General features: G+C 41.5%; 1 protein-coding gene across 1 annotated transcript in view; it reads right to left on the reverse strand.

Annotated features, from left to right (window-relative positions):
* gbe1b (glucan (1,4-alpha-), branching enzyme 1b) overlaps positions 1-15,524 on the reverse strand; it is a 128,669-nt gene that overhangs the window by 86,599 nt on the left and 26,546 nt on the right. The window contains exons 4-6 of the mRNA XM_066665916.1: positions 10,813-10,938; positions 10,164-10,299; positions 2,808-2,898 (exon numbers count right to left, since the gene is read on the reverse strand). Of these exons, the coding sequence (XP_066522013.1) occupies positions 2,808-2,898; positions 10,164-10,299; positions 10,813-10,938 (353 nt within the window). The remainder of the gene's footprint in view (positions 1-2,807; positions 2,899-10,163; positions 10,300-10,812; positions 10,939-15,524) is intronic.

A 15,524-nucleotide genomic window follows, 5' to 3' on the forward strand; every position in this document is an offset into this window, starting at 1 on the left:
AAAACTCAATAATTAATTAAAAGCAGGGGCTAAAATCTGCCAGTTTGGTCAAAAAGTAGGGGGGAGATTAAATTTGCCATAAAATATTCCCTATCCAGGTATAAATGTGATGAAAAACTGACAATGTATTTACTATTTATTGCTTCAAAAATCTTAAAGTAATGCATAATGATGCCTTGTGTATAAACAGCCTTAAATTCAAGGCCTTCGGCATAAGTCCCATGAAGCTGAAATGATTCTAGTGTCTAGGTGTGTATGTGTGTGTGTGTGTGTGTGTGTGTGTGTGTGTGTGTGTGTTAAGTAAACCCCACATGGGTGCATTTTGTTTTCCATCTCACACCGTATTCACTTTGCATTTCAGAAGTCCCATTTAAAAACAGCGGCAATAAAAATCAAATCAGTAGCGGGACTGTTTACAATGACACCGTATGGAGGTCACATTTTATATTCGGACAAGCGCCCGGCAGCCCGGTGCTCTGTAAGTGGAACAAAGGGCAAGGAGGGAGTGTGTTTTCATCAACACTTCCTTATGTATCCCACTCGTGTAATTGCTCTGTGAAGGCTTAACCGTCCTTTGGGCTATCATCACATCGCTCCCCACCCTCTATACACCCTCTTTCTCCTGCTAGCAAAGCTCAGCGCACAGTGACAACATTGCCCTCGCTTACCGGCATCCAACCGCTGCACTTTTAAATGGCCATGAGAGATCAATCATGGGTGAAATTACTCTGTATATATTACACTCTGGCTATGGGCTCTCTCCGGCAGGCGGTTGGCTAAGGCGAGCGCTGGAATCCAGAGCCGAAATGAAGCGTCCTCGCCTGGTCTTCCTTTATCTAAGACCTGTGCCGCTCCCTAGGATTAACACTAAATGTGTTTACAGGCAGATTATCGCATCCCGTCAGAGTCCCCTCCGTTCCATTTAGAGTTGTGGCTGTAGGGAGTGTCTTTCCTGCGCCTAGGTTACGCCTTGTACAAGAATTCTACTCATCATTATTGATTCATGCATAAAGGAACTACAAGTGAATATGGAAACTGTTATATAGCCGTGGTGATGTATTGACGTTTACAGTAGAAGACTAATGTACAACAAGAAAGAGCTTTACACAATGGGCCAATCAGTCACTTGATTTAAAACCTCTGGTACAAACAAATGTCTACACTTATTCATTTATTTTCCATTACCGCTGCATCCTGATCAAGGTCGCGGTGGGTCAGGAGCTTAACCGGAATCATTGGGCCCAAGGAGGAAACACACTGGACAAGGAGTTAGTCTATCACAGGGCATCACACACTCACCCAGTCACTCTCTCACACTCATCAGTGGGCATCATCAGTCAGTCAACCTAATAATTATAGGTCAAAGGATTTAGCATTTCTGATCAAATTTTTTAAAGCTGTATAAACTTTAACTACTGCTAAACAAAGTTGATTACATAGAGATATGTTTAGATTTTGCTGTAGTCTGATACATATATTTGTGCTCTTTTTTGCCAGACCACCTACTGGGCCGGCCTAGAAGAGGCATTTTCGCTTACTGACTGACTGACTCCTAATGTTAATATGCACATGCACGAGTAGGAACTGTTAGTTTAGCCGTATTTCACAGAGAGAACTGAAGATGATGCCACTACACTGTTTGTTGTTGGTTCAGCCATATTTCACATTCCAGTTTGTGAACTAAATTTGGATCCGTTAGGCGCGTTTTCACCAACATAAACTGGTTCGCAAAATACAGATTTGTTCCCATCTGAAGAACCAACAGTAGGTTCTTCATTGCAAACGGTGGCTGAATAATAGGAAATAAGACAGGAACACAATCCTTTTGTGTTTGTTTCTGGGGCTTTGTTTGGTGCGACACCATGCACGTTGGCGCAGAGCCTCGGCATTGGTTAGTTCACAAGCTCAGCAGGACAGAACTCGGCAACATTTACACAATTATTATATCTCACAGCGAGAGGAGGACTGCTAAATTTGTCTTATTTTGCATTAGTGTTTCTTTGTAGTGGGGAGACATTTTGTGGTGTTACTGCGTTTATAGCTGCGCACAGCCACATTAAACTTCACGTGTTTTACTCTAAACCAGTTACATTCAATAAATAAGTAATTGTAATTCTTAAACTTAACAAAATGTTTTTGGTCTTTGTTCTTTGGTGGTAGATTATCTAGAATTTATTTTGAAATAAAATGGACAAGAAAACACTGAGGTCGGTGTTATATATTATGACTAAAACTTTGTGCAACTTTTTAAATTTCTGCATTTATTACCTGCCATCCATATTTTCTGTACAACACAATCCCATAATTAAAAACTACATGTAAACAAAGAAATTGATATGAAGCACCAAAGCTTCTCCAGACTTTCCAATGACAAGGGTATGTATTTTGGGTTTTCCCGTTTTTTTAAATGCTACAAACACCTTTGTGACGATGGCTATATGGCTGACTGGCAAAAGTAGGCTTGCCAAGTTTCTCTTTGGTCTTGTTTTCTGATTAATTAATTTCACCTAATAGAAATTCATTCATTCATTCATTAGCTGTAACCGCTTATCCAATTCAGGGTCACTGTAGGTCCAGAGCCTACCTGGAATCATTGGGCGCCTAATGGAAATTGTGACAGAAAAATTAAACAAACGAAGAACGAACATAGTATTTCACATTATTTCTGAGGCAGATTTTCAGATTATCATGAGAAAGCCATTACAATAAAATGTATCATCAGAAACCCTAACGTTACTGTGACTTTCTAAAGCTTTTCTGAATTATATAAGATGGACAGTGATTAAATGATCAAATATAGTAATTACCTGGATGCAGCAAAGAAGCTTGTAACTTGGTAACCAAAGCTGGCATAATAGGCATGTTCCATAATAGCCATCAGCTGAATGCAGTTGTAACCTGTTTAAAAAATAAAACAAAGATGTACATGAGGCTGTGTGGTACAACACAGATTTGATGGTTTATACCAGTCTGTAAGTGCTTATCCAGTTCAGGGTCACAGTGGGTCCAGAGCCTACCTGGAATCATTGGGCGCAAGGCGGGAATCCACCCTGGAGGGGGCGTCAGTCCTTCACATGGCAACACAGACACACACACACACACACACACACACTCACACCTACGGACTGTTTTGAGTCACCAACGTGTGTTTTTGGAGCGTGGGAGGAAACCGGAGCACCCGGAGGAAACCCACACAGACACAGAGAGAACACACCACACTGCTCACAGACATCAGGGCATGAAACACTCACACATTCACTTACACCTATGGACACGCTTTAATAGTACACCCAGAGTGGGAATCAAACCCACAACCTCCAAGTCCCTGGAGCTGTGTGACTGCGACACTACCTGCTGCGCCATCGTGCTGCCCCAAACCCAAACAACCTGAACAAATTCCAACAAACCCCACAGACCCCGCTATCAAATCCTTAACAAACCCCACAAACCCTAACAAAATGCAGTCTGTTTTCAAACCATTCTGCATTTGACAGGTGAACTTCTAGAATAAAAAGAACAAAAAATAAATAAAACCCAAAACAAAACAGAAACAGGGGCCATGTTGTCACGAGCCCCTGCTTCCCGCAGACAGGCCGAGGCCGGAGGGACACGTGCGCGGGTCAGAAACACGCGTGCTCAGTGGCTGCGTGCTGACAGGCCTTTGAAAGCGAGCGGGAAGCACAGGAGCTCTGAGGGTGCACGCACTGCCTCATACTGATGTTTTTCTGAGACATAGGGAGGATTATTTATTTATTTATTTAGTGAGCTCCTTCACCGTTTCACAGGAAGTTTGGAGGGTTTTACTTTCTTTCTTTTATTTATTTTTTTTTTTTGAAGGTGTGACAGCGCCATGGACTCGGAGGAAGCCTGGCTTGCGCATGTACGTAAGCGTGGGCACACTGGCAATCTTTTACAGCGACCCATTTGGCTTCCCATGAACTTTCACTCTGTGTCTCTCTTTCTCTCACACACTCCACACCAGCGCCCCAACCCCCAAATCTCACACCTATCCCAACACACACACACACACACTGAAGCACAGCCAATTCATGCATTATTTTTTTTTCCTGAGAAAATGTCAAAATAGTTGTAGAATCAGGTCTGAAGAAAACCCCCAAGGACCTCAACAATTGTTTAAAAATTCAGAAAACTAATCAGCACAACTCTGATGACCTGACATTAAAAATGCACTGCATAAATTTGAATAGCCTATTTACACAGCTGAAAGCCATACACACAATTAACAGGGAGAACCTTTTAAAGAAATCTGTGTTTTTCTTCATGATTTCACTTTAACATGAACCAAAACATAAGCAAACTGATCCTGATTATATTATTTATAATTCTTATATCACCTTACCTCATATCTTATCTCAGTGTCTCTGTTCTAGAAGAAAAAAAGTCTCCTTTCTCTATTTCCTTTTCTCAGTAACACACTTTTGACAGCTATGTCTTTTCAGACCTATAGCAGTCAGCTGTCTTCTCAGTGTAGAGGGATGAATAGAAAAGGGGAGTTATTTTTTTCTTTTTTTCAGATCTAAAGCAAAAGTAGCCTGTGATTTTCTCCTGTCTCTCAGAGATGTATATTTGATAATGACAGCTTTGGTGGTCTACCAGGATTTGGGCAGTTGTTAGATGTCCCATTCCCTTTATATATTTTGTATTATGTTTTTAACTCCAGTTTTGGAAACTATATTTTTTTCTGGATAATTTCCTTTCACTTATTTCTTTCTTTATTAAGATTTAGATTATAACTTTAAAGAAATATCTCCTGTGGCCATTTAAGACAAACAATCTGTGCACGGCAGCTGAGTTATGTGTGGGTAGTTGCTTTATTGAATGTGTGTCTTTTCAAAAGGGAGAAATGTCAGATACAATTTGTAAAAATATTTTGTAGTGAGGGCAGCATGGTGGAGCAGCAGGTTAGTGTCACAGTCGCACAACTCCAGGGACCTAGAGGTTGTGAGTTCGAGTCCCGCTCCGGTTGACTGTGTGAGGAGTTTGGGGTGTTCTCCCCGTGTCCATGTGAGTTTCCTCCGGGTGCTAGGGTTTCCTCATGCAGTCCTAAAACACACATTGGTAGGTGGATTGGCGACTCAAAAGTGTCTGTAGGTGTGAGTGTGTGCCCACATGTGTGTGTCGCCCTGTGAACGGTGTGCTCCTGCCTTGTGCCCAATGATTCCGGGTAGGCTCCGGACCCACTGCGACCCTGAATTGGATAAGTGCTTACAGACAATAAAAGAATGAATGAATTTTGTAGTGAGGGTGGCACAGTGGTGCAGCAGGTAGTGCCACAGCAGTGGCGGATGCTGGTCTTTCAAGGAGGGGAAGCTCAATTTCGGCCTACATCATAAAATGTGTCGGTTTATTTATACGTAAATTCTACCCTCCGTTCCTTTTAAAGAAAATGATCTGTGACCCTGTCGTACCAAAAAGGTACGTCTTTTCCAGGGACTTGACTAGTGTCCTCTCAATGGCCAGCAGAGCTAGGCTGCTTAAATGGCCTTGGCCCATGTGAAGTGTCCCCGCCTGTGCTCCCACGGATCTCTACACCAAAGGATCGTTGATTCGGTCATTTCGCTGTCAATCAAAAAGGGATTCAGCCTCAGACAGATCATCCAATCATCATGCAGAAGCTGAGCGTCCGGGCCAGCTGAGGCAATCCCACTGCCCCATAGACCCCCAGTTTCGCTGCACTTCGCTGCTTCGCTATTGAACTCTGTTTAAAGCACTGTGAAGGGAATGATTGAGAGGAAAGCCGCATCTTTACCAGTGATAAGAAGCTGATTCTGAACAAAAGCTGAGCGCGTTGTAGTGCATATTTATTCAATGACATGTACACACAACAGTATATATTTGATCACTTATTTTTTTTGACATTTTAAGGGAAGTTGAGCTTCCCTTGCAGTCTTAGAGCAATCGCCTCTGTGCCACAGTCACACAGCTCCAGCTTCCTGGAGGTTGTGGGTTTGAGTCCTGCTCTGGGTGACTGTCTGTGAGGAGTGTGGTGTGTTCTCCTTGTGTCCGTGTGGGTTTCCTCCTGGTGCTCCTGTTTCCTCCCACAGTCCTAAAACACACATTGTTGACTCAAAAGTATCTGTAGGTGTGTGTCGCCCTGTGAAGTGTGTGCTCCTGCCTTGCGCCCAATGATTCCGGGTAGGCTGCGGACCCACCGCGACCCTGAATTAAATGAGCAGTTACAGACAATAAACAAATTTTGTAGACTTGGATCCAAATAATTTTAAGATGGAAGATTTGAAAAATTAGCATACTTTATTGAACATTATTCATATCCATTTCAATCCTAACCTTTTATACTAACATTTCAAACATCAATATGTGGCTGAATTTCTTCATTCAGAAGATAATCTTAACGACGTCCTAATGCAGATCTGTCCCAAAGATTTATACTGACCAGCTGTTAAGCATCAGCAATCACATAACGTGGTCACTTAACAGTCATATTTCTATTTGAGTGGCTTCAACTGGTGGGATCATAGCATGATGGAGGACTTCCTTTGATGAGACATTTTCTCACACTGCAGTGTCTCAAAGGCTCTCTTGCACAAACTCAGGTTCAATAAAGGCTTTCTGAAGTCGGTAACCTCTCACTAGAGAGAATGAACAAACAATTAAGACTAAACAATCAAGGCCTAAAATTCAAATAATTGTGTCCCTTCTGAAAACATTTCAAAGAAAAGGATGAATCAGAATCAAACAGAAGTGCTCATATATTTGTTAATTTTTTAAATGTATTCTCAAAGATGCAGAACAAGATTTTCTTTATTTATTTATTTATTTTTTAAGAGTTACACTTTGGCTCTAGCTACATTTACTAGGGGCATAAATATATATCCCCTCATCATGATTCAGAGCCTGTTTATGACTTAATTGCCTGTGCCGTGTCTCTAGCGGGAAGTTGCTGACATTAGAAAGCGTTTATTTAAACCTCAGTCTGTGTGAAAGGGCGCCTTTGAGACTTTGCGCTGTAAGGAACTGTCACATCAAAGCTAGCGTTCAATCAACAGACCTGTCATGATCAAGAAATTTTAGCTCACAATTAACTGCTATATAAATAAATTAATATTAACATTTTAATTGTCTTCTTTTTTTGGCCGTATGTGTTGCTTTGTAATTTTTCTCCTTAGCTGTTGATTCATCACAGCTCTTCACAGACAAACAGCTCAAATAAACAAACATGACTCAACACTGTTGTCTAACCCTGTTACAGCATCAGGCAGAAGTTAGAACTTTGCTGCTTTTGGAAGAGTCTTAATCACTGCTTTCTTTTATTTACATGTCTTTACCCCATGACTTTACTCCCAACAGGGAACTGGAAGACCTTCCCAGACACAGTAAGGATTTATGAATGGAGGAATAACTGGCTAAAAATCAAACAGATGCGCTCTATAAGTTGAAAGCAGTGAATTCAATTATCTTAAGAGCCCAGCTTTGTGAAAACAGGTGTTGAATTACGAATATCCATCTTACATCTTATCCATAGACAAAGCGGGATGCTCTGGAGCAGCTGCACATAAGAACGTCAGCTTTCTCAATGCCAAACATAGGCTGCAAAAGTATAATGCCACCCAGCACTGGGCTGAGGGCCAATGGCATTTCATTCTTTGGAGTATTTGAGCTCCATTCAGTACACTGGGAACAGTATTTGAGGTCCAGAAGTAATCACACAGCATCAGCACTCTATCTTACTATGGTTCTTGTGGCTGAATGCCATCAAAACCTCACAAGAAATATCCTTCTGAAAAGAGAGTATGTCACTACACCAAACAGGAACGATCTACTTATAAACGCATTTTATTTTAAAAGAAATTTTGGACGAGCAGGTGTCCAATTTCGGCGCTATAACCCTCGTCAGGTCAGAGATATAGACACTTAGTGTTAAAAATGGACCACTATAAACACAGGGAAAACAGAGGAGATCCATCTTATTATACAGAGAATCCATATAATGGCACTTTATCTGCCAAACCACCGCAGCAGCGGCTCAGTCCTCTCTCACGCAGTGGCAATGTGCTTGTGAGAAGTCATGGCTCTCTCACTCACCCCCTCTCTCCCTCTCTCTCTCTCTCTCGCTCACATAAACAAACACATGTGCACGCGAGATCGAACACACAGAAGAGACACTAATGACCACTTTACATGGCAGCAACGGGCAGGAAACAGGGGGGGTTTGACCTGCGGAATGGCCTGCAGGAGAGGGAGAGCGCAGACAGAGGCGAGGGAGAGCTCCACTCTCCTAATGCAGACGACAGCGCCTCAGCCTCCGCACGTCAGGGTTGCCAGGTTAAGCAGCGCTGCCACTCAGGCCTAGCTGATGGAGGAACATTGGCACATGGAAAACAACTTCTCCCTGAGTTGGATGGGGGAGGGAAAAAAATATTTTTTAAAACTAACAAGGAATGTAAAAGTAGGAAAAAAAGACTTCAGAGTTTTCCGACTTGACAGTTTTTCACCTCATCTTTTGAGGGGGTGGAGAGCGTCACCAAGCACACTGTGTGAATAAAACTCTGCTGCATTTTTATTCATAAAGCACAGTCAAAGAAATGTTACAGCTTGAGAAACTATAGAGTATACCTGTATTCCAAGCTGAATTATTTATTTGGTTTTGCTCATTTTGCTAATGTCTTCTTATTATTCATACATTGTCTGTAACCCTTGTCCAGTTCAGGGTCGCAGTGGGTCCGGAGCCTACCCGGAATCACTGGGCGCAAAACAGGAATACACCCTGGAGGGGGCGCAAGTACTTCACAGGGTGAGAGACACACTCACTTTTGAGTCGCCAATCCGCCTACCAACGTGTGTTTTTGGACTCTGGGAGGAAACCGGAGCACCCGGAGGAAACCCACGCAGACACAGGGAGAACACACTAGTAGGGGGACTTGAACTTACAATCTCCAAGTCATTATAATGAAGTTAAAATAATTTACATTCATTCAATCATTCATCTTCAACTTCTAATCAGTGTTGCGGTGGGGCTGGAAACCTTCCTGAAATCATCAGGCAGAGGGCAGGAACACACCCTGAACTGAGGTACCACGCACTCACATACACAGACACAAGGAGAACTCACCAAACTCCTCACGAACAGATACTTGAGGTGAGGCCTGAGCCCGAGACCCCAGGACCCTGGACCTGTGTAAAAGCAACACTACCTGCAGCACCGCAGAGGCGACACGGTGATTTACATTACACTTCTGACAGCTCCTAGTCAGCACTTGCAATATTTTTCTAGCTGCTCCAATGTCAGCCAATGACAAAACGTGGCAAAAATGTAAAGGCTGCTGTTTCTTTCCATAAAACAGACTAAACTCACACCAGTTATTTTTCATGAAATTCAATTTACGATAAAAAGCTCTCTACCTTTTCTCCCTCTTATGAACAGGAATGTGGTGACACCTTAAAGCTCAGAACGCACACTTTGAACACATTTTCTCAGTGCACCGAGTCGGAGTTAATTAATACCAAAGGATCTGATACTACATCTTTCAAAAGTTGAGGTGTGAAACATGCAAGTATAATGTAACTTCTTAAACCACAAACTTAATCAGTCTTACATCTAGAACTTCTATAATTTATTCAATAACTTGTAGACCATAAGATACCACAGTAAATTGCACTTCACTGTGAGGCAGGTAATTTGATTCATTTTCTCATAGTGATAATTTGTTACTGTGATGTACAATATGCCGTTGTGAGGATATCTTAATATCATCAGTGTCTAAAGAGCACATGTTCTATTACAAAGAGTGTATAATTAGTCCAGTGTAATTGGATTTATGCAGAGCTGTATGTGAAAACAGATAAGCATGTACATGTAGACAGCTCAACAGCAGGTTTTTGATGGTAGTTTATAAATGACACTACTACTAAACCATTGCATTTCTGAGAGTTAGATGATCGAGTTATGTGCTGTGCTTTCAAATGTAATGTTAGAGTGTGTGAGCTGTTGGCAGGCCCCCCCCACTCCAGTATTATAATTAGCTCTCACTGTATACTAACATGTTTGTGATGTGCTAATGAAAGGGAGTAATTAATCGTGAGTACTTATACAGGTCCTTGTCTTTTAAAGAGATTACTCATATAAAGCCATGTCCACATAGACGCCAGAGTGTGGAATTAGTGTTAATTGAGAGAGGTCTCACCAAGGTCTTTTATTCTAGGCAGGACATTGTGTGTGAAGTTGCTGTAAGATGCTATTTTGCCCTCAGGAGACGCGATGCCGACGTGAGACTCGTAGATCCGTAAGCTGCGAGGCTTCCGTGGACGAGGATGCTTGTGCTGGAACACAGGAAAAGAAACACAATCCCTCTGCAGCTCATTCCTCAAATAAATACGGTATCATTCAGCTTCAATTCAGGAGCACATTACAGGCATAGCATAAACCTCAGAGGACAAGGATGTTCAAAATGTGCTAAAAGACCTATTAAACGAGGGATATCAATTAGTGCTGCAAATGTTTAAAAAAAACCCCACACAAAACAAAAAACAAATGCAGTGCAGTATTTATTTGGTTATGTTCTGATATAGCTAGGTTTTAGCAATTTATTTAAATGATTAACCAATTACAAATTGTATAAATTAATTGTTTGTTATAGAAATTGAACCAATTTATATTGGTTAGGTTTTACAAATAACTGATTTACATGCAACGTGATATATTTTACGTTTATTTGTGGTGTGTAAGGATGTTTTGTGTAAAGCACTTTGTTGCAACTTTGGTTGTTTTACTAAGACAAACTGTGCTTTACATAGTGCAAGTCACTTTCCTACCAGTAGATAATAATCACTTACCACATATGGCTGAGGAGGGTCCCAGAAAACCCAGTCATACACCACGGACATCGAAACCTTAGTCACATATGTAGCCCAAGGAGAAATCCGGTACAAGCGCTCACCTTCCTTAGTGTGAACCACCACCTGGTGAGAGAGACAAACGATGTGGTGTTAGGACAAGGGAGGCCAGGACACACACATGCAGCAGGTACGAGTGAAGGGCATTCAGACGTCTGAGTGAAGAGAAATTTGGTACATAGAGGCAGCCATTTTTATAAAGAACATTAAAAAAAATGTGGCCTATTATAAAACAGATACATTTTGATGAGTCCAATAATGATATGTAGTGACAACTAATAACACCATGTATAATTCAATATTCTGAACTAGAATACAAAATGTACTCATGTGTTATTTATATTATCGCCGTCCAATTAAAATAATGTATCTCCCCAAATAGTAACTTTACCGGTGAAGAAAAAAAAAACCTTAACTTTCAATGGAAGTGAATGTAAAAATATTTTATTCCAGGTAATCTGAGCCTGTCTGTTGATCAACTGAACAATTATCATGAAGTTTGCATGATGCGAAGGAAATCTTCTCTGTTCAAATGATGTAGAAAACAAAACAATCGACAAAAATGGGGATATGTGTTTTTAAATTGGACAGCAACGATATTCAATATTTTAAGTAACAAAAAATACTTACTATTACTGTCCCTTAGTAATATCATATTATAGATATTAAACTTCATAAAAACACTGTTACTTAATGATTTCAAACTTTTAAACTGTAATTCCATAGTTTTGGAAAGTAGTTTGACAGCACACAAAATAATGTATTTGTATTTGATTATATGTTTATTAAACATTAAATTACAGTTAGTTCAGACCCAGCAATGTGACTGGCTTAGTGAGGTTCAGTCAGTGCCGATATTTCACGATAATAGCACTCTGACCTAAGCTTTTCAAGTATTACTCCACCATATCTTCGTAACCCGGCAACAATGCCAAGTGCTTACAACGAAGCAGCGGGGTGAAGGGGTGAGGTAATGAAGCTCAAGAAAGAGTGCAAAGACTAAAGTGTTACGGTGCGACTGAGGCTTTATCCTCTTTCTGATGTGAAAACTAAGGAACAATTCCAAAATTGCAAGGAAATAAAAACAGGAAATTTCACTTTGAATTAAAAATCATTTACATGCGCATCACACATCATATTCTGAACACTGCTGTAAACATACCTGGACTCTGTCCATTAATCTGTGGCTCGGGCACTGTTCTGTTTAAATCAAACAGCAATGATGCTGCTTTTTTCCCCTCAAAACTGGTGCAAACATAGTCCAGTGCGCTAGAGAGCACAAAGGTTTAAATATCCTGAACAGAACCAGTTTAAGTTTGGTTGAAAAGGGTCAAAACAGGAATGTATAAAAGGAACAGAACTATAGTTCTTCCAAGCTTCTTTAATTTAAACCAACAGTAAAGAGTGATAACTTTACTGTGGTGTAATCCCAATAATACACTTGAGGTTCCTTCTATAAATGTGAAATATAGGGTGTACTGATCTTCGGGACTCTGCCTGTGGCCTTGTGTCTTCAACTGCAGCACACCAATATCTTACGTTACAGCACAAACCTCAAGTGTATCATTGGTTAAATATCATGCCATTCCTAAAAATAATCTTGGACTTTTCTTCACTTGACAATCGTGCTACCAACATGTTTGGTTTTTTTCGGGATTGTGGGAGGAGAAAATGCAGACAGACATGGAGAAGACACACCAAACTCCCCATAGTGAGTCACCTGAGGTGGGGGTTGAGTCCAGGCATGCTTACACTTGGTTATTCTGGGCAAAATTGATCAAACAAATTGTCCATTTAATCAAGGTTATGGTACTTTGGTAAGTTGTATGCTTCAACACCCACTAACTGTGGTAAAACCTCTGTAATGTTGGGCCTTGAGTGACTAATTCCTCAAGGTTCTGCGTGTAAGGTATTACAGCATAAAAATGACTCATTGTGTCTAGCTTTCCCCAAAAGAAATCATTTTTGCATCATGTGAATTGTGTTTAAAAGTGGAAAGTAATCCAATATAGATACATTTTTATTAAATCAGTATTATGCCATATTTACACATTTTGGCAGATAAAAAACTGAAGCAACAAAAGCCAATATCTGTTTGGACATTCTCAGTCACAGAAGGGCAGATGTGTATGTGTGTGTGGAAAAGAAAAAGACAGAGAGAGAGAGAGAGAAAAAAGGGGTAAAGAAGGATGCTTATATTTGAGCGTGTGCATAAAATAGGATCGAACTGCCACAATGACCTTTCAAGGGGAAGAGAGATTATGAATTATATTCAAGGAAGAGATTTTTTTTGACACTGCTTCATGGTCAACGTCATTTGAAAAGCCAGACACTTCCACTGAACACATTTATATCTCATCCATGTTTTTCTCCCTAGAGGAAGTGCGGTCTGACCCCCGCATTAAAGAGGATGTCAGCTTATGCAGAGCAGACAAATCATTGGATAAAGTGTTATTTGATCCTCAGTGTACTATTGGGGAACGTTATTTATAGCTACGTTACCTTTGTTCAGATTATGGAGGAAGAATGTTATCATGTGACTCGAATTCGAGCAGCAGTGTAAGAAGAATAAAGGGTTGCCTTTCATCCAAGAGAGGCTAATGTGTGTATCCCCATACAAGCGTGATACTGAATGATACTGGCTGGAAAAATCTAACTGAAATATTTTAGGATTGAAACTAACGAGGTACTTGGAAAAACAAACATGGAATGGAACATTTGTGATAGAGCACAGGAATGCCCTAATACATCTGAGGTTAGCCAGGATGCTAAAAGGATACTGTGGTGTAGTGTAGAAAGTTTCTGCTCTTTATGCAGAATAGTGTATGATTCACAAATAGGGTGAGCACACCTTGCTACAACACTGATCACCTACCTGTGAAATGATTAAGTCACTCTGGAAAAACATTCATTCATTATCTGTAAGTGCTTATCCAGTTTGCGGTGGGTCCAGAGCCTACCTGGAAACATTGGGCGCAAGGCGGGAACACACCCTGGAGGGCGCGCCAGTCGTTCACACGGCAACACACACACACTCACACATTCACTCACACCTACAGACACTTTTGTGTCACCTGTCCACTTACCAACGTGTGTTCTTGGACTGTGGGAGGAAACCGGAGCACCCAAAAGAAACCCACACAGACACAGGGAGAACACACCAAACTCCTCACAGACAGTCACCCGGAGGAAACCCACGCTGACACAGGTAAAACACACCACACTCCTCACAGACAATCACCCGGTGGAAACCCACGCGGACACAGGAAGAACACACCACACTCCTCACAGACAGTCACCCAGAGGAAACCCACGCAGACACAGGGAGAACACACCACACTCCTCACATACAGTGACCCGGAGAGGGATTCAAACCCACAACCTCCAGGTCCCTGGAGCTTTGTGACTGCGACACTACCTGCTGCGCCCCTGTCCCGCCCTACTGTTCAACAATAATTCATGTATTCTAGTAAGTTATTTTGAATAATTTCTATTGGCTGGCCAAACAGGTTTTAAAAACAATGAAGAATAAAGGTTTTACTCCCTCAGCCATATCACTGACTAAAACCCAAAGTCCAAAACATGGAGGTGAGGTGAATTGGCTTCTCTAATAACTGCCCTTGCATTTGACTGAATGAGTGTGTATGTGAACGAATGTGTGTGTGCGCCCAAATATGGATTGGAGCTCTCTCCTGGGTGAATCCCCTAGTGCCCAATGCAGTCCTTCAGGTGGACAGACGTTCCTGTTCGAGCTTATGCTGTGCGCTTTTGGCTGCCACTTCTTGCCTGTGTGTGTGTGTGTGTGTGTGTGTGTATATTGAATGTTGAATAAATGGTCTACTGTGCAGTGCTGATTATAAAACTTGGGTTTCTAGAAAGTGTAACAATAAATAAATGACTATTTATTTATTCTTATTAAAATAACTTACTAACTGGTCATTATTTATTACCGTACATTTAAGGCCTTTTTGGCATAGTACACATGGCAGTATTTGCTTTCATAGGTGTTATAATATTGAGACAATGATTAACAAATGATACCTAATGTGGGTCTTATATACCCACAAACCCCCACAAGAGAGCAAGTTCAAGGCATCGATTGCTATTGAGCTTGTATTTTCAATTTCCATCAGCTTCTCCAAACAGAAGTAAAAAGGAGTGGCTCTAGGTTGGTGTGCAGTGTTGTAATCTAACTTACTTATACCCCCCCTCCCTCCTGTGCCTGCAGTCATGCACTGTCACGGCACAGTCAGCATGGGAGTGGATCGATGCTGGAGCATTTCTCACAGCACCAACACACCCCAAGGTGCACTCTCCCTCTCTCTCTCTCTCTCTCTCTCTCTCCCTGTGTGTGAGGACGGATCATTTGATGGCGCCTTCCCTCAACTACCATCGAGAGGTAATGACTAGCCCATTGTCCCCTGCAGGTGACCCATGGAGCAGTGTCCCACTGGGACACAGTCATTAGCCCCGTCTCTCTGGAGGCTACGCAACCCCGCCACACTGCAGGCTTCGCACCATTTATACAATTACTGCCAAACCACTGGATGAATGAAGGGAAGCACTGGCAGACAGACTGGCGAAGCGAGAGCGAGAGACAGCCGCCCAACTGAAAAAAAGGAGAGCTAAAGGGAAATAATGACAAATGCTTA

This window comes from Hoplias malabaricus, chromosome 1 (assembly GCF_029633855.1).
Source record: "Hoplias malabaricus isolate fHopMal1 chromosome 1, fHopMal1.hap1, whole genome shotgun sequence".
Classification (NCBI taxonomy): domain Eukaryota; kingdom Metazoa; phylum Chordata; class Actinopteri; order Characiformes; family Erythrinidae; genus Hoplias; species Hoplias malabaricus.